We start from the raw sequence: 20,262 nt of genomic DNA on the forward strand, positions 1-20,262 counted from the left end.
GTATGAACTACTTTTATTGTGAGTCCTGATTTGAATAATGGAGATCAATAATATAGGAATAATATGCTTAGTACAATGATCATGGTTATGTATGTTAAAATTCTTGAAATATTGCAAAGATCCCTGTACACAATGTATGTAGTTTACGACAAAATACTGATCCCTAGCTATTTGACCTTGTTTAATATCTAGGGCGTCAGTATTTTGTGTTACTTATTTTCAGAACGGTTTAGGTGATAGATTTTTTGTCTTGTCTATCTGCATAGAATATGTGTGTATCTCTTTTCAAAAAAAATGTTTCTAAGTAAAACTGTATTTTTTTATTGTAATAAGTCTTAACTTCCGAAAACAAGTGCATTAGTTATATTATAGATTTCGTCAAACCTTTATTTGTTATACTATTCAGTTAACTTCGAGATCCTGCAATTATCTTTCACAGACCTTTGTAACAGTAATATTATTTTTGGGAGTTTGTTTAAATTTCATAAAAAATCTATGACAGAAGCTTTTTGTATGATTTGTGAGGAAATGTCTAATCAAAACTTTAAAAATATATTCTCAATATTTCTAGATAAGTTAGTTTAGTTCGTTTAGCAGTTAAGACATGAACAGCATTGTTAAACTTCCAGGAATGATTTGAAACTTACAATAAGCTACTTGAAGAACAAGATATAAAATCTGAAGAAAAAATGTCATTTTTGTTTTATTTTTCTTCTTCTTCTAATTACAATATTAATGATAATTCATGTCATATAATGATTAATGCAAAAGGATACATTTTGAAAGGAGTTCATTTAGCAATAAAACTTATTTTATGGTAAAGTATGATAAATACAGGATATGCAATTACATCTAGCGACATCTTTGTATAAATTTATACCAAACCTTTTTTCTGCAGACTTTGGTATAGATAACAAAAAAAAAAGAAAAAACAAAACAAAATAATAGTACATGATTATATTGCGACCGAAATCTCCCCGTGTCCACTTGAACCCAATCCCAAGAGTCTAACAAATACTCTAATTCAGTAAAAATAATTTGAAATAATTTGAAGGTACAAAGTATGTGAGTAACGCGAATCAAAGTTGCATTTTTTATATTTAGAAAAAACATGTAAATCAAAACGATTAGAAACTTGCAAGCGTATCGTTGACTATTTTCTCAGCACGCTTGAGCTTTATTTGTGTTCCTTTTTAATTGAGTCTTTATCTTAAAATCCATTCTTTCTTTTCATTTCACAGTAGGTTTCTACATTAATAATTAACGGAAGATATCAGGTTCATTCAGGTGCAATTTTATTTCTTCAAAAGATTAACTTGAATTGCGTTGATCGAATCAAACTTTTGTCTATAACAGATAGCTCTACACGTTTGGTTTCTGTTTGTTTTATCTATTTCATTTTAATACTTATGTAAACATTATTTTCATTTAACTCTGTTTTTTCATCATAAAAGTAAATGTAAAAAAACAATTTCTTTCAGGTGTATTTTATATCATTTTTAAAAAAAAGAATAACTTGAAAAGGAATATAAACTTGCAACTTCACCCGGCAGACTTTGATTCTATGTTTGATATTATGATTTATTTGAAAAACGTCTGCAGTCTCATTATACAATCAGTGATATGTGCTGATATCTAAAAAAGATAAAATTTCCATTTAATGAACAAATGTTTATGATTATGAATATCGTCGTTAAAACACACTAAAACGTCCAACGTTTTTCTTTCATGGATTTCTCTGCATGGTTTGATTCTATTTTTGTTTTGTTTTCTTTAATTTTAATCTCAACAGAGTTATTTCCTCCATCCACAGTGAGTTTTTATCACTCAGTAAATATAGATACAAGGTTTATGTTTTGATTGATTTTTTAAAAACCTATAGCACTCTATTAATAAAAGATAACTTATGTAGTTATCATGTTTAATTCATAGTGAGTAATCTGTTCGCTGTACCGGAGCACCTCTTATTCCGTGCATTGTACAATTCTTCTACAAATTAATAGATATATATCCACTAATTTTGTTTTATGCTACCTTTTAAATATTTTTATATTATGTTATAGCAGGACAAAACGTAGGGTAACTGCATATTTTCTATTGATATTCTGAAAGCATTTTGTAAGGGCAATCTTTTCACATTACACATGTTTTATTTCAAAATTTTTTCATTTAGTTTATCTTCTATTTACACTATAGTGCCTTTTCTCTGTTTAATCCTTACAAAAAAATCTATAATTTTATCACAAGTAGCTTGAAAACTAGCATAATGATCTATAATTCTTTTCACATTTTTGGACATATCACAATATATACTACATTTTGGCAAAGAATGAAACATTCGATAATTTTGTAAATTCTCCCATAACATTTGCGATGTTGTAGTATCTTACTTTGATATAACAGAACGAATGTAGTATGCTTCGTTTATGAGCAGAAATGTATCTCCATTTAGCAATTATATTTGATATCATTTAAAAAAAAACTTTATCTGAACTTGAAACACAATCTCATAATTACTTTGTAAGGCCTCAATTAAAAACGAACCCGTTTTCTTGAAATACCATTGTAATGCGGTAAAAAGATATACAATTATGTAATATTATATGTTAATTCAAGTGAAAATACTGCAGTCAAATCAAACCATTACAACATTAAAAATAAATACAATCAATTGGCAAAGCTCGGCAAACATTTTATTGTTCTATATTTTTAACACAAAACTCGCTCATATTAACGACAAATACTTTTTTCAATGAATTGTACATGCTTATAAGCTATGCATGCATCTTTGTTTGTTTTCCCGTTATTTTTCAATCATCAGTGTAGCCTTTTGTTGCATAGCAGCAGAATCAGACATAACACCACTTATATCACAAAGACGTGTATATCAGGATATACCGATTACTGTTGTAACATTAATTAGGTATAGTACACTTTATTTAACTAAATATATTCTGTACCATTAAAATTGTTTTAAAAAATATTTAAGGTTGCACTTTGTTCAGTCAGCTGTTTCACAAACCACGCCTGTTATATATTTGATATTCATAAATATTTTGTTTTGTTTATTTACTGGTTCTCATATATGATTTTCATATTTCGTTTCACAGAGACTCAACTTTAGAATGTTACCAATATGTATAATTGGATAGCGGTCAAATTGAATTCGGTGGAAGACTTAAACTAAAGGGAGGAGTAGTACATAGAACGTAGTATAACATACATAGAAGTTCGAGAGATATAAATGTTGAAAAATACCGAACAACACAAGTTTTATTCTTTGAAAAAAAAAATATTGTTCATATGAAACTTCATAGTGAAAGTTTTAACAGTAAAAGGAATTCCTATTGGAAATTGCATTGTCTTATATTTAAAAAAGAGCAACCTTGGCATGCTTAAGGAAGAGTAAAGTTATTTTTAAAGATATATTTTTAAAAGGGTTTTTTGAAGGACATTAATTGTCGATAAACTAATGGTTACGTTAACCAGAACGTTGTGAACAGTTTATATAACCATTAATATATCTTAGCAATAAAGAATCAAGATGTGTTATAAAAAAAAGTAAAATCACAAAAATACTGAACTCCGAGGAAAATTCAAAATAGAAAGTCCATAAGGTTAAAAACATGATTAGGACAGGATTGGCATTTGCAAGAATATGTTGTAATCTTATTAAAATTCAACGAGGTATACTGTTAAACATAGTGATTGAAATGCGATAACTGCCTTTCAACGATATGTTATACCTATCATAAACGTATAAAGGAGTAAAACCGCCAACGATTTTCCCTATTAAATCTTTGTAAAATTGGTATTTTTCAAAAAGATGTGCAGAATGCATCTTTATTTGAAATATAAAAGATACTTCGCATGATTAAAGTTTTATCCATTCCAATACTACAATAAAAATTTTACATAGCAATTCATTGCATATAAGAAAACAAAACCATCACCGGAAGTAGACAAACCAACTTCTCATCACCACTGGTTTACCAGTTTATAAGCTTTAGTTACCATGTCACCACAAGTTTCCAAAATATTTTATTGGAATACCGAATGAAAACAAAATGCTTTAACATGTTTAACACACCAAGGATACATGTTTATGACTCAGAAAAAATATTCTGCAATGAAATGCAGGGTTTATTTCCTACAACTGTCAATTTCAAGGGAATGTTTTTTTCGACCCTTTCTTGTATGAAACCGGATGTGACGTACCATGATTTGTTGATATTACACCTAAATAAATCTTTATTGTTTTTTGTAATCTTCCTGCAGTAGTGTTTCTTTGTGGAAATGACGGCAGTATATTCAGAGAATTCTTGCGAAGTTAACGAACAAATATTTTGAAGATGTCGGTAATTTATCAATTAAATGAAATGGAAACATTGTTTTCGTTGAATTTGTCCATATACTACAACCTGTCAATTACTTTTATTGCCGACACGAACATAGATGTTATCAAGGACAAAAATATACATCTTTAAGTATCTCATCATACATCCATTAAGAATACCTATACAGATTAGAAGATGTGGTATGATTGCCAATGAGACAACTCTCCATAAGAGACCAAAAGACACAGAAATTAACGACTATAGGTCACAGTACGGCCTTCAACAATGAGTAAAACTCATACCGCATAGTCAGCTATAAATGCTAGAAAAATTTTAAAGTCGGCATTTCTAATGATAACAGTGATTATATGTTGAACGTTACTGGTTGATAAAGGTGTTAAAAGATGTTTTACTTGACTATATACGTCGATAGTTTGAAAATTGTGACTGTTGGATTCTTTGTTTAAATCCTGTCAAATGCAGAATCTCAAAGATTGTTTGATTTAAATAGAATTGTGATGATAACATTATAACCTAGGTGTAAGTTTCCTTGCTTTTACATACTGCCGATACAGACAAATCAATATCCAAATTAAAATAAATGCTAACGTTGCGAAATAAGACTTATCATAGAACATAAACTTGCCATTGACAACACGTATTATGATATATGTAGAACAGGATCTGTTCCAATTATCTTATTTACACATTTCGCATTTGTGAGTTGCAGTCGGCTGTACTAAACACTAAATGTTGATAGCTTGTTAATAATGTTGATTCAAGCAACATGCATTTTCTCCCTCCTTTTATTTGTTTGAGATTGACAATGGCACATTCTAATATTACTTATAAGCAAAAGCTGGTCCTTCGAAATCTGTCAGATGTATCTTTTTAGTACATCAAAGCATTTAGAAATCTTGTAAAATAGTGTTAAATTAGCACCAGGTAAAATGTTTTCTATTTATAGTAATGTACATTAAACATAAACCAGATATTACGTTGTTTATAGTTTATCAAATGGGATTTTGAATTAACAATCTTCTTTCATTACGTTACGCGGTAAGATAATGATATAATTTGTGTCAAATATTGTATATTGTTGTAATCATGAATGAAATGTAAGCCACGTGACATTAAGAAGCCAACAAACAAATAATCAATCAATTCGATATTACATGTAGTAATTACGCGCAAATTAACGGTAATTCTAACCTTTTTTGGAAAATCAACTGTGACTGTGATGGAAAATTATCGGTAGATTCGTAGTGTATAATGTTGCTGTCTTTCTATTAAATCACAATCTTTAAACAACTAACATGACTAAGGTGTACATTAACTGGAGGCATGACTTTATTTTTACTTTGTATAAATACTTTACAAAGAATACTTGGTTTTCAAAGCGTCTTTAACATTTTGCACCTCCGGTGGATTTTTCTTGTGGAATGATCATTGTGGTTGCATGATAACACTACGTTTAGTAATGAAAATAACCCTGTATCTAATTATATATTTGTCTCGGGAGTTTCAAATGAACATAACTAACAATCTGGGTCTCATACGAAGCACAAGTGTACCTATTACGTTGATTTAAATTTACTGATGAAATGCATTCGTGTGCAGATAACTAATATTATTTAACAGCATCATGAACAATAAAATCATTTACAACAACTATATTTTATAATTTTAATTGTTTATAGCACTATATGAATTGTTTAGTAATAACTAACACTTTGTGAAAATTATTTCCACTTTATACTGAAATAAAACGCACAAGTTTTAGCTTCAATGTCAAGAAAAAGAATAATAATAATAAAAACCATCAATTACATTGATAATCTAGTAAAGCGTTACATATAATGCTTTGTACTATTAACGGCTTAATTGGTACCTAATATATTTACAAAAAGTAGACGTAATTCAGCGATATTTTGTTTCATACGAAATCTTGAACGCATTTAGAAATATTTGACTCTGCATCTGAATATCGAAACATATGGTGAATGCAGCATTTATGGTTTAAGAAATACAATCAGTTAAATTTGAAATGTTGTTCTTTAACAATTTAAAGTGGTACTTTAAAAACTGAGAAACAGAATTCTTACTTAAAATTGCGATGTTTAGTTATTTAATTCATTTCTGTAAATACTCTTGTTTTCAAGTATGAAAAGTGAAGTTGGTCTGTGCTGGAAAGTTGTCTCACACGGGTATTCTATAACGGTCAACCTAATTATGAAGGTCTCATTAAAACGTAAACATAGAAAAACCTTATATTGATAATTAATTTTATCTATTTTTCATATATGAGAATGGTATTTAGGGAACAAATACTGTGAGAATAAAATTGTTCTACAGAATAATAAAAAAAAAGGTACATTCATAGAAAATATGTAGACCTTACCATGGTAGTAATTGAAACTGCAGAAAAAGCTACATATACATGGAGGTAAATACTATCTGTCAAATACATGAATTGAGAGATATTGGAAACATACTTGTTTCAATAAATTGAAAATACACATTTGTGTGTTTACTAGATATGTCCGAACAAATATATAATATTTGAACCGTTCTTCTTACACCTTGATATATGAAGCGTGTCTTATGCAGACACATAAATTATGTTTCATGTTTTTCGTCACATAATCAAAATCATTTCTGTTGTTATCGACAAAAACGTGATGTTATTAGTTACACAGTTGGCTAAAAGCGTATTACGATATATATGGGGTCAGTAAAATTCCATTTGGAATGAGAGCGAAGCTCGAACCCCATATGGAATTTACTGACCCCATATGTATCGCATCAGATCACTAGCACACTGTGTAACGAATCTATCTTACCGATTATCTTAACATTTGGCATTTAGACTAGTGGCATCATCAATTTCTTTGTCTGTTAAAAAGTTTGAGATTTTTCCTCCACGCCATGTTGTTTTCATAAGGGGAGGTAACACCACTACTTACCGTGAATTAAAATAAAACACTCCTAAATTACGGTCTCCACACGGTCGTTTTGATAGTCCTAGAAATGTACAGGAGATAAGATAAAATAAAAATCTGATATAAAGGTGTGGTTGATTGTATTGTTTCTAACATTAAATTGACTAAAGTTATTGTATATACTGTTAACATAAATTTACAAAAATTAGAGAATAACGACTATTTGGTAATGCTTCGTTTGTAGATAATTTAAACTTAGTATTATGAATCGCGATATTTGTCTTTTATTCAATACACTTTCAAAAGATGCTTTTGATTCCATTTGAATGCAAAAGCGTCAAGCTTGATCAATTCGATTTGATTGAAAATTCCTATAGCATCAATGGTCGATGTGCGAGAAGGTTGTACATCCATACTTCTTAAGCATCTATCAGTTTCCATTAAAACTAGATATTAAATGTTTTAATTTTTTTTCTATTCAGTTTTAATGCAAATGCTGAATAAATGTAAAACGTCATCCTCAATACTTTGAGCTTAAAAAAGAACATTTTAAGGAATTGAATATCACAAAACAATTTACGGTGTAACTTTTGTTTTAAAGATGTTTTAGATGTCGAATGAAATATTAATTAGATAAGTACTTGGATTTTCCACAAAAAAGCCCCTGGTATTTCCTTTTCTCTTTTTGAATTGTTTTTTGATTTTTTATTAATCCCATTTGTTGATCATATCAATTTTGCTTCGATGATGTTTTCCTTTACCATTTATAAGGATGATATCATCAAAATGTTGCACTTTTGATCGATAAAACATTTGTATACTTTGGCTGATGATATTTTAACAGACAATCGGTTATCAAATGAGAATTAATTAAACTCCGCTGACAGACTTAATGACAGACTAAGTTTTTTTTCGTATACAGCAGAATAAATAAATAACTTCTCAAACGCAAAAAAGAAGAAAAATCTTTCAAAGTTTTTTTCTTTATTTGCAAATATATTAATGTTGTCTATGACCCACATCATATACCCGATTTAACTTGCGATTACGACAACTATTGAACATATCTGATACCTATCTTGATCGTTTCCTCGATATTGACACAGATGGACGTCTTCAAAATAGAATGTATGAAAGAACTGTTCCTTTTATTTTTCGAATCGTTAATATCACATTTTGAGGCAGTAACTAGTAGAGAGTTGTCTAATTGACTATCATACCACATCTTTTTAATTGTTAATATACGACATATATTTTACGGTCACCATCACGAATCAATTTATCATATGTTTATGTCTCAACTCCCTAGCTACAAGTGTTTGCATTCTAGATCTTTAGATATCAGAATAGTCGTCTTATGAGTAATTTGGCTGATTTGTCTTATTCTCGATTGTGACATTTACACTTGGAATTTACTCGCACGTCGTATGCAAAAGAGAAGAGGCTCAGCCGCTCCGTTTAGTGATCATGCGTTTCCCTCAGTGTTTGAGTGTTACCTTGATTTGTCGTCTTACTCAATTTATGATACAAAAACATCGGTGAACTACTGTTGTAATCATTCATATTGATTAACATACCTATAAGCAGTTATTTCCCTTCAGAACGGTTTTACATACCTATATGCAGTTATTTCCCTTTAGAACGGTTTTACATACCTATATGAAGTTATTTCCTTTCAGAACGGTACGTCTTTCTTTTGACTTAACAATCCGGACGTTACCAAGTTACAACAAAAAGTGCTTCCAGGCTTAAATATTTACTAGTCGCCAGGTAAACTAAATTTGCGACAGTAAAACTACCGATGGACGTCCGCAAAGCTTCAAATACAATACAGTTATCTCTAAATTTACCATTGTCAGGTCATATCGTGTGTCTTGTCATTATTTACACCGATTATAATGTAACCTAGAGTTTATTGAACTAGAGTAGTTGCGTGTGGTTGCAAATTAGGGTTTTCTATACAATTGTCCATCTTAATTATTCCTTAAAGGTTTTAGACAGAAACAACTCTTTACTTCATTTATTAGATTGAAATTCTAGAACCAAGATACGTCTTCTCGCATACTTATATGAGAGATCAATATCAATATCAATATATTAATTTGAAATTCACTTATCTCACCCAATAAACGTGTGAACCGGAAAAGGAAGTGTTTTATAGTTTGTGTAGTTTGTGTAGTTATGGTTTGAAAACATTCACTTAACATGTACTCTTTCATAATAAATCGAATATGAACATTGCTGTTGATGCAGTATCAACCTATTATGAAATAAGTGGAATTTGCGATAATTATTCAACACTAACGCAATGATTCACTTGATGAAATCACCTAATTTCTTTCGATTTAAACATGTACATCTGACGGATTTTATGTTAGGGATGTGCCTATACAAAACATAGAGTTATAATACATGAGAATTAAGTGAAAGAATCTTTGTTACTGTTATTACTATAAATACTTATTACGGAGTTTAATGGTTTTCATATAAACAGCAGTAAGTATTAGTAAAACACGTTCTTCATAATTATATAGTTTTGGAAATACTTTGTGATAATATCTTTCCAAAAAATTATAAGTCAAAGACATTTACACAAACGCTTACTTCCATCGATTTAGGTAATATTAAGGCTTAAAGAACATGGCATTCTTGCACGAAAATTGTATGTATCACACAAGCTTTTATAATTAGCGGAGTTTTTTTCTAAGCTTAGTACCAGATATATTATGATCATACATGTCTCTGCTAGAACAAGTGTTTTTTTTAACACATATACACTCATTCCTATACATCCGACATATTGACGCTTTCGAAAAATACTCTGCCTTCATGACATTTTAAAATCTGTAAGTAATTCAATAAGAGTCTATTTCAATTGGTAAATTAATTTCTATTTCTGCATCAAATATATGTAATCAGTCATCTTAATATTGTCCTTTGGTGCAGTTTTACATACATTGCCAAACGGAACACCGGGCGTAACGTCATACGAAACAAATTAGAAGATAAAAAAAAAAGATAAAACGAAGATGAATTCCGTAGTTTTGAGTTAAGCACAGTTAAACAAAAGTAAAATATCATTTTTGCAGAAATCCATTATACGATTTTTCGTTACAAATGAATAGTACAGTTTATTGTTTTGCGCCGTCTACCTCGTCAAAAACCTGTTTTTATGAGTGATCGAACAAATCATATTTAAGCTGTGACTAAAGAATCAAAAAGATTTTTTTTTGTAGTGGCGAGTAAAAATCATAAACTATATTTACTCCGAACAGAACTTGCCTCCATTACTAACGATTTTTAGGTAGCCATTGATTATGAATAAACTCATTGTAAATAGCAGGATTGAAATTTTGTACCCAAGACTCGCGTTTCGTCTACAAAAATCCCATCACTGACACTCGAATCAAAAGGTTGAAAAGGCCAAATACGGTACAATGTTAAAGAGCGTTGAGAACCAAAAAATCCTAACGTTTTTGCCAAATACAGCCAAGGTAATCTTTTCCTGGGGAAGAAAGTCCTTAATGTTTCGTAAAAATTCAATGTTTTGTAAACAGTTAATGTATAAATACAACCATATTAATGATATTTCATGTCAACACAGAAGTGCTGACTGCTGGCTTCTGATACCTTTAGGGAACAAAACTCCACCAGCAGTGGCATCTGCCTAGTGGTTGTAAATAAACTCATCATAAATACCAGGATTTAATTTGTGTACGCCAGTCGCGCGTTTCGTCTACAAGAGACTTATCGGTGACGCTTGAATTGGTATTCTTTTATAGATAAGAAAGTAACTTGTTTTTTTTTTTTTTCATGTAGTGAACTGATTAATGTAGACTACTAAATGCAAATACATCACGAAGTATCATATTTTTGTTTGCATGTTTTCTACCTGCTGTATATAATACACAATAGACTTAACAAAAAAGGTCCTCATCGTTTCTATTGTAGACAGGCTTTGATAGAAAAAAAGATGGACGTCACAAGAAACATGACAATACAAATAAACGGGAGTAAACATATGAATGAAACGATAAACAACAACCTTAATCTTCAGGTATGGATATTATTTTTTTTTTCAAGGGAATAATTTTAACATGAGACATTGAAAAAAATACTATGTAAAACACACTTTGAGTTATCTTTTTCATAAAACTGAAATACTAAGGCTTTTTTGTTATTAAACATAGCATATATAGTGTACAGGGTTCCCACTTAGATTTCTTAATTAGTCTTGACTCACCATCTACTTAACAGACGAGTACCAATTTTCATCTTGATTCTGCCTTGGAATCATTATTTCATAAAAAAACTGGTAATCTTATTTTGATTTGGGTTTTACGTTCAGATTAAGAACATATTGATGGGTTTTGGTTTTGTCATTATAAAGATATTTTTCGCAGATGAGCGACTTATCATTGCTAGTAGTGGCCTGTCTCATGACTTATCTGAGATATTTCTTATGGGAACTCAATAGTAAGGTTTATATAGTTTTGAGTGAATACATCTCCCTGACAAGTTGAAATTATTATGATAAAGCCTGTTCTGTTAACGCCTTGATATAAATACTGTAAAACAGATTGTATTGCAATAACACTGTTTAAGTGTTTCAATGCAATGTATATTGACTATCTAAAAAGATATTTTATAATAACAGTGTGCATATTAAAAGTTCAATATTATACTGATTTTATTTTTACAGATTATCGAATGGATATCCTTTGTTATTCTCCTTGGAATAGTAAGCTTGAATATTTTGGTTATGGCGCTACTGCTTTCACGAAATAGAAAATCTAGAATGAAATTTTTCGTTTCCAACTTAGCTTTTGCAGGTAAGGATTGTACAAAAATGACCATAAATCAATTAAAAAATATTGTGAAATATTTAAACCTTGTCAATTACATAGTATAACTGACGGAAGCTCCCTTAGATATGGCACCTCAACAGGCCAAATTTAACTATTTAGTATTATATTCATGTTCCATTTTCACAATATTTGTATTGATGATTTTATATTATTAATCAAAGATCCAAACACTCACTAAAATTATTTATTGATTATTTTCTGTATTTATCTGTTTATTTATTACCTCATTTGATTATTTGTTTGTTTGTTTTTTATTTATATTTGTAAATACAACTCATCATCACAAATTGGTTGACTTTTACAATATGTCGAGGTCACAACTCACTAGCGCCATGCTTTCTTGGTCTTAGATTTATACTAGTAAAGTCGTATGCTCTGTAATTAAACCGACTGTTTCCCATTTTTGATTGCGATATTTTGATTGATTGTGGATTAGCAAAGCGGGTGATGCATGAATAGCAGGGAACGCTTACCCTGTAAGACGCTTCATGTCTCCCTCCGTTTTGGGACCATACAATTCTATCGGTTTTTGTTTGTTATCTTGATTTGCCTCTTCTTAATCGATTTTCAATTTTTCTGGGATAAATTTGGAAATGCAACCATAAAGGTCACCTGCAATTTATTTTTACTTTTAGTACCTAGTGAAAATCATTTGAAGAAATTAGTTGAAGTATGTAAAGCATATATACTTATAGTGTAATAATCAATAGCATAAAAGGAATAACGTGCATGATTAACCAAAATAGTGGCAAGTTTATTTAGTCATAGCGGAATTCTTCGCTCAATTCTACGTAAAATAAAATCTCACTAATCCGGATGATAAGGCAATAGGTCATAATTTATCTGAGAAGCCATTGAAATATATTGTATAAAAAATAAAGTTTGATTAAAATATCAAAACGAAAAGATAGTTTTTGAATTTTAAACAATTTCTAATTGGTTATAAGAATTTTTCGCTTTTTATATAGGTTAGACCGTTGGTTTTCCCGTTTGAATGGTTTTACACTAGTAATGTTTGGGGCCCTTTATAGTTTGCTGTTCGGTGTGAGCCAAGGCTCCGTGTTGAAGACCATACTTTGACCTATAATGGATTACTTTTATAAGTTTTGACTTGAATTGAGAGTTGTCTCATTGGCACTCATACCACATCTTCTTATATCTATGTACATCTGAAATAAAAAGAAAAAAACAATTTGAGCGTCGGGGAATATTTGGAAAATGTTTGTCTTTAATGGAGTTTGCCTTCAGAAAATGACAGCGGCAACCAAACAATAACTATTTGTTTGTTTACTTTTCTCTGTATTTACACAAAATGTCAACGTATTTAACATATGCATTGGTTGATTCTGTTATTGTTTTAACATGACGTATGGAAACTGAAACAAAAAAAGCGTTTTGATGATTGGTAACATTTTTCCTACATACACATGAACTTGGTTTGCAACAACTTAATAGGAAATATACAGAACAGTAAGTAAGTAGGTGGTAACAAAGTGATTTTTCTTGTTTAAATAGTGAATGTGTGTATCTTTCATGTTCATTGAAACTTCTATGGGGTGAATAAGAATTAAAACAAAAACCCGATAAAAACGATAGTGAGAAAACGACACAATTATATGAAAACAATTAATATGTTTACAGTTTAAAAATATAAACGCATGCCGAATGATTTTAGTTTTTGTGCTTCCATGGCAACGTGGTGTAAGAAGTGTATATACTGTATGACAAACCTCTCAACATTGATGTTAGGAGTTTGAACCCCCTACATGTACGTGACAGGTGTGTGCAACTCGAATCTTAATTGACAAGGACTGTCATTTGTCCTGTCGAAAGTCGGTGGTTTTTTTCGGGCACTCCGGTTTCCCCTTGAATAAAAACTGACTTCTACGATATAGCCGATAATGCTGAATATGGCGTTGAACACTAACACCTATTTGTTTCATTCAAGTTTGTATGTTTTTGTTTCAGATCTGTGTGTAGGAATATTTTATGTACTACCAAAAACGTTGTTTAATCGGTTTGAAGTGCCATGGAATCCACACGTGTGTTATATTTACTATGAGTATTTATGCAATTGTAGTTTTATCAATTGACCGTGCATATGTCATTCTTAAACCATTGGCTGCTGCTTCTAAGAGCAAAACATATCGTGATGGACTGGCATTATCAGCATGGGTAGCAGGATGTCTTCTTGCAATTCCTTACGGGGTCTTCGGTGTTTACCTTGAAGATGATATTGACTGTACACATACATTTCCAAACATAGTGGTCAGTTGACCTAAATTACAAGGCTCAAATAATACAATTTGGACACACAAATGATACAATAAAAGTACAACATCGGATACATCGTATCAATTGATAACAATATCACAATATCATACATCTCATATTTGTGCATGAGTTGACTTTATTCATATAGTAATTTTGTATAGAGGATCGATGGCAAATATATTTTACTTTTTGTCTTATATCGTAATTTAGAGATAATCTCACAGAAGAAATTTTGCCATAATGCTATGATCTACTTTGAATCTTTACGAATACAAATTGTCATATTTCTACTTTTAGAGGGAACTTCGCATTGAAGACATTTTTTACCAATTTATGCATAGTAATTTGTTAGGTAAAATTATAATAAACAAACGTTTAAAAGCGAAACTAATCATCCAACAAATCTTTAAATAGGTAAAATATATTACAAATCATGAATCAACTCTTTGTATCAGTTGTTGTCTCTATATCACCAGTTGCACTAATATTTACTTTTTCCATATTATCTCGAAAACTATAAATGTCTAAAGGTTCGACTATAGAGTTTTCTTAAACTTCTGTAAAATGTACTTTTAAATTTCAATAGATAAACTGGGGTCACGAAACTTTACAGCTTTTTCGTTAAATATATTAAAAATGGTTGGGTTTTAATTCCTGATAAAGCTTATTTCGAAAAGCTCCTCGGAAGCACGACAGTTATTTTATAAAAGTGTTATTTTCATTTATATCGACTGATAACTTTTTTTCTTCACATAGGTGATATTATATTCGGATCTTTCTAGTATCATATCATTATAACACCAGTAACAATGATAACTGTGTGCTACATTGTTATCATCATTACGATACGTCGCCGTGAAAGAAATGGATATTTGCAAGAGAAAAACAAGGATACGAGTAAGTACGTGTAGAACAATGCTATACGGAATAACTGTTTCTATTATTCCGTATATTACTTTTAAAGTTTTTCGAGTTAGTGAATGATTGACACTTCAGGTTCACATGATAAAGTCATGTTAGTTTTAGGCTATCATAGGTTTTATTTTTTTGGCTCTGAGCTTCGAGTGTATTTAGATAGAGATTAATCTAGCTGCACATTTAAAATGCAAATTCACTTATAGCTTAAATTTAACAATTCCAGAGATATATCTCGATTGATATGATACACATATTATCATTTAGTAGGTATCTCCAGTGTTTCGGAAATTTGATGAAATATATAACACATTTTGTTCAAAAGGTTGAAGGTCAATAACTACTAAAACCAAGATATAATCTCAATCAGGCAGCAGTTGACCTATAAATGTTTTGAAATTTCTATTTATGCAATTTTTTATGATTTCAAACGAATTTTTAGACTACGGAGTACCTAAATAAATGCATATCACTCTTTAAGCATGTAATGTAGTTGCAATAACAAAACGTATTATATCTGAAGGGAATTTCAAAATGTGTACTACTAGTATTTCGAATTAACAGTAAATCAAGATATATCATATTTTGTTTATCCTTTGAAACATTATCCGGCCGATGGTTTTATGATTGAATTGTTAACATTTTGTCATATTGGGGCCCTTTATTACTAACTACACGGTATGTTTTTTGTTTTTTTTTTTTTTTTTTGCTAATTATTGAATGACGTATGGTGACTTATGATTACTTACTTTGTCATTTTTGTTTCTTGTGGATAGTTTTCCTAACCACATCATCATACTGAATTGTCTAAATGCTACTGAACAGTGCTGAATTGACTACAAGCGATGTATCTGGATATTACCGCACTTGCCGCAGAGGATAAGTCTGAAATTTTACTTAAAGACTGAATATGACTGAATAGTTTATCATAATAATTAAGACTTTTCAGATTATATAGTTATAAGAAGATGTGGTATGAGTGCTAATGAGACAATTCTTCCTCCAAGTCACAATTTGAAAAGTAAACCATTATAGGTCAAAGTACGGCCTTCAACACGGAGCCTTGGCTCACACCGAACAGCAAGCTATAAATGGCCCCAAAAATGACTAGTGTAAAACCATTCAAACAGGAAAACCAACGGTCTAATCTATATAAAATACGAAAAACGAGAAACAGTTATGGATCACATCAATAACCTACAATCACTAAACATCAGATTCAAGACTTAGGACAGGAGCAAACAAATGCAGCGGGTTTGAACTAGTTTTTTTGGCGCCAAACCCTCTTCCTAACCTAGGACAGTTATTTAACGGTAAAACATAAGAACAAACTATGCAAAACAATAAGCGAAAAACATATATGAAAAATATATTCATATTAAAATTACCATTTCAGACTAAAATTCATTCAACTAGTGAAAAGTTTGAAATACTAACATTGAGTTGGTTACCCGGTTGGGAATATCTTCTTCACAGATAATGAGTGATATGTTCTCTATTTCATAACCACAATCCCGTCTTCCAATGTGACCTGCCGAATTAGACTTATCACAGGGTTTGTTTTTTTTCTATATTTGCCTTTGCGTTGTCAATTTGTTTTCGACTTATGAGTTTCACAGTCGCTTTGGAATCTTTTGCCTCTTTTATTTTGAAGAAGAGACTTTAAGAAAGTGTCATATTTATGACTGAGTTAAATGATATTTAATCTGAGAAATGTTACACAAACATCTGCTCTCGGAATATAAAGTATGAATAACTTAAACGGTACCTATTTGATTGCACCGGATGCACATGTATACATTAATGTCTTCTCGATGATGCTTGAAGCGAAAATATGTGAAAATAAAAACAAAAAAAGATGTATAACTTGTACTATTAAGATTAAAACTTAAATGCATTATATATATATTTTAGATAAAGGCTGCAGTATCGTTGTTAGAGATAAAAGTATATCAAAGGCAAAGATTAGGACCATAAAATTACTGTTTGTTTTTGTGTTTGGTAAGAATTGTTTGATTGGTAATGATTACTAGTAACTTATTTTTCGACTCAAACCGCAAACTTTATTTAAACGTCACTTGATAAGTCTGTACCTATAAGTGTTTTTGTCGTGTTAAGAGTTTAAGTTGATTTTCATAAATTTTCTTACAGAATATCAAATGATGTGTTGACGGTTTACTTGCAGCCAATCAAACACTGGTCAGTAGCTTTTCAGACAATTCAGTACTACATTGGTTGTTACTGGCAAATAAAAACTACTGAACAACCTGACAAAAGACTGAATATATAGTATTTGATTGCAATGTAATTGTCTTAACAGAACCAAATTTACTGCAGTGTATATTCCTTATAAGTCTGATCATGTTTTGGTTTTTATGATCTGCTCAGGTCAAAATTGATTTAGTGGTGACTCTTTGATTTATAATTAAATCATTAAAAATAAACAATGAATTTATTAAGATTTTATCAAGTATGCGTCATTAGTTAAAACTACCCAAAATATTTATTAATATTTCATCAAGTATGCCTTATTTAACTGTTGAACAATATTATAATATTAAATTGAAAAGGCAAAAACAGTGAATGATTGAAATCGACATAATAGAAGCATGATAAGTTTTACAATCACCTTCACTAATAGGAATTAGATGACCGATACTATATGTAGTGTTTCTTAATTGACTAGCGACATGTGTTTGCGTTCCTAGATCTTTATATACCGAAATAATCAAACGAACGGTACACGATTGTGTAATATTCCTGCATGATTTGTTATTTGGCTAGTCCTAGAGTGAATTCGAATTACAGATGATTTATGCATATCAGTAGACTCTTGCACTGTCGAGGCACAAGGTCTCACTCCTTTTTGGAGTTCACGCTATTCCTTTACTTTTTGTACTTTGATTTGTATCTCTCTAATAGCTCTTTATCTAATCATATGACATTAAAACATCCGGTAAACTACTGTAGCATCTGTATTACGTTCGATAGTTCCCAACATTAATGTATTGTTTAACTTGATGACATTTATGTCAAATTTTATTGTGTTGAAATATTTATGATAAATTTCATAATATTGAAATATTTATGTTAAATTTCATAATGTTGAAATAATTAAGATAAATTTTATAATGTTGAAATATTTATGATAATATTTATCATGTTTATAATAATGAAATATTAATTTTCATTTTATGCAATGTTTTTCGAAATAACCTTCATAGCAGATTGATAAAGCTTAACAGAATAGTTTGGTTTTTGAATGAATCGGATTTTTATGCATCAGTACATGCAGAGAACGACAAATGCAGCAACACTTTCAGTAATCTGATGACACATTTCATTAATTTGAGTATACAATTTCCTGTGTAATATCGATATTATTGTGGTGCCCACAACTAAATTTTTGGAATGATTACCAAAAAAAGGTACCTTTTCTGAATTGACGTTTATTGTTAGGTTTTTTGTGGCCGATATTTTATGAAAACGGATTGGCGAAAACAATTTTTGTGAGCCCTTTATAGTGTGGATAAGTAAAATTACGCTTGCCAAGTGAATACGAAAAAAATTAACGATGAAAATAAAAGTTCTTTTCACGAAAAACTGACATAATGAATGAACAAGTAAACATGTTTCTGGGTGTACAAGTAAAAATGTTTCTGGGTGTTATAAAGGACAGTAAGTGATTTTAGATTGCAACTTTTAAATTCAATGACAGTGACAATATAACATCTTCATTTGTCCATCGGTTTTTTATGAGGTATGTGTTAAGCAATTTTTGCTTTAATTTTTTTCTGGCTTTTTAAACTTGATTAAAAAAAAAATGCAATTATATACGAACTGTAAAAAAAAACCGGTTCATAGTGTTACAGTTTATTATTGGATTTAAGAATATGCAAGACTATTTCATTAAATTCATTTAGTTGATAAAGGAAGGACTAACACATGTAACATGTGGTCTGGATATACAAATATGAAAAGATAATCAACACATATCAACATGTCTGTTATTTCCAGAAAACACCAACCTCACAACACAATTAAAATATAAACATAAACATTATTAGTAAATTACGACAGTATACAAATGACCAGCACTTAGTCAATAATCACATTTTAATAAAAACTAACTACTCAACAACATGAAATCAACCAAAATTGTTATGGCAGCAAGTTTTCTGGAAGGGTTAGTACTGTTTTAGTCGATTGTTGACGCTCATTCTGTGTTTCATATTATAGATGTATTTTCACATTCATTGAATATCAATTAAAGTAGTCTCAATTTTCTCATCAAAATGTTTTCTTTTTCCAGTATACATTATTTGTTGGTCTCCGATTACCATTGCAGCCATTTTGACACGTCATAAAATTACAGAATGTGGACTTTGGTATCACGTACTGTTCCTACTTGCACTATTAAACAGTCTTGCAAACCCATTAGTATTTCTCATTTTCAATCAGAAAATGTTTCTTTCGAAGACAAAACATACGAAAACAAATGTATTGAGTGGAACGACTTTAAAGAGAAAATCAAAAAGGACAAATTTATCATGATTATGTAGCTACATTTTTTATGCACGGCCTACGACAGACGAGGAGCATGATTTTGTCCGGTTAAAGCGTGAGTGCGTAAATCAGTCGGTCCTATTATAGGTTAAAATTTTATGTTAGATAGTTTGTGGTAATTTACACACATATTCTTTAGGACTTGAACTTTAAGATATATGACTTTCTAGCTCGTTATTAAGACTTAAAGGTACACAGAACATGCAAATGCTATTGGTTAAAAGGTTACCTACAAATTAGTTTGGTTGAAGGTACTTTCTTATCATTTTGACTTAAAATCTAGTATACATTTCTATTATGAAATGAACTATAGAAGATATTCGCTTGATTAGGATTTTGACCCAGGTTTCACGTTGGATT

General features: G+C 30.3%; 1 protein-coding gene across 4 annotated transcripts in view; it reads left to right on the forward strand.

Moving 5' to 3' along the window:
• Positions 1-9,443: 9,443 nt before the first annotated feature.
• The window catches only part of LOC127717754 (cardioacceleratory peptide receptor-like), a 94,266-nt gene continuing 83,447 nt past the window's right edge, over positions 9,444-20,262 (forward strand). For 2 of the 4 annotated variants that reach the window (XR_007989353.1, XM_052223551.1), the window contains exons 1-3: positions 9,444-9,775; positions 11,231-11,336; positions 11,982-12,111. Coding sequence is in view for 1 of the 4 variants with exons in the window: in XM_052223551.1 (XP_052079511.1) it covers positions 11,253-11,336; positions 11,982-12,111 (214 nt within the window). In the remaining 3 variants the exon portion in view is untranslated. Of the gene's footprint in view, positions 9,776-11,230; positions 11,337-11,981; positions 12,112-14,115; positions 14,416-15,177; positions 15,319-17,250; positions 18,115-20,262 lie in introns of those variants that run through there. The other 2 variants (XR_007989352.1, XR_007989351.1) reach the window with 2 other exon arrangements.

The sequence above is a fragment of the Mytilus californianus genome, unplaced genomic scaffold, assembly GCF_021869535.1.
Source record: "Mytilus californianus isolate M0D057914Y unplaced genomic scaffold, xbMytCali1.0.p SCAF_10, whole genome shotgun sequence".
NCBI lineage: Eukaryota > Metazoa > Mollusca > Bivalvia > Mytilida > Mytilidae > Mytilus > Mytilus californianus.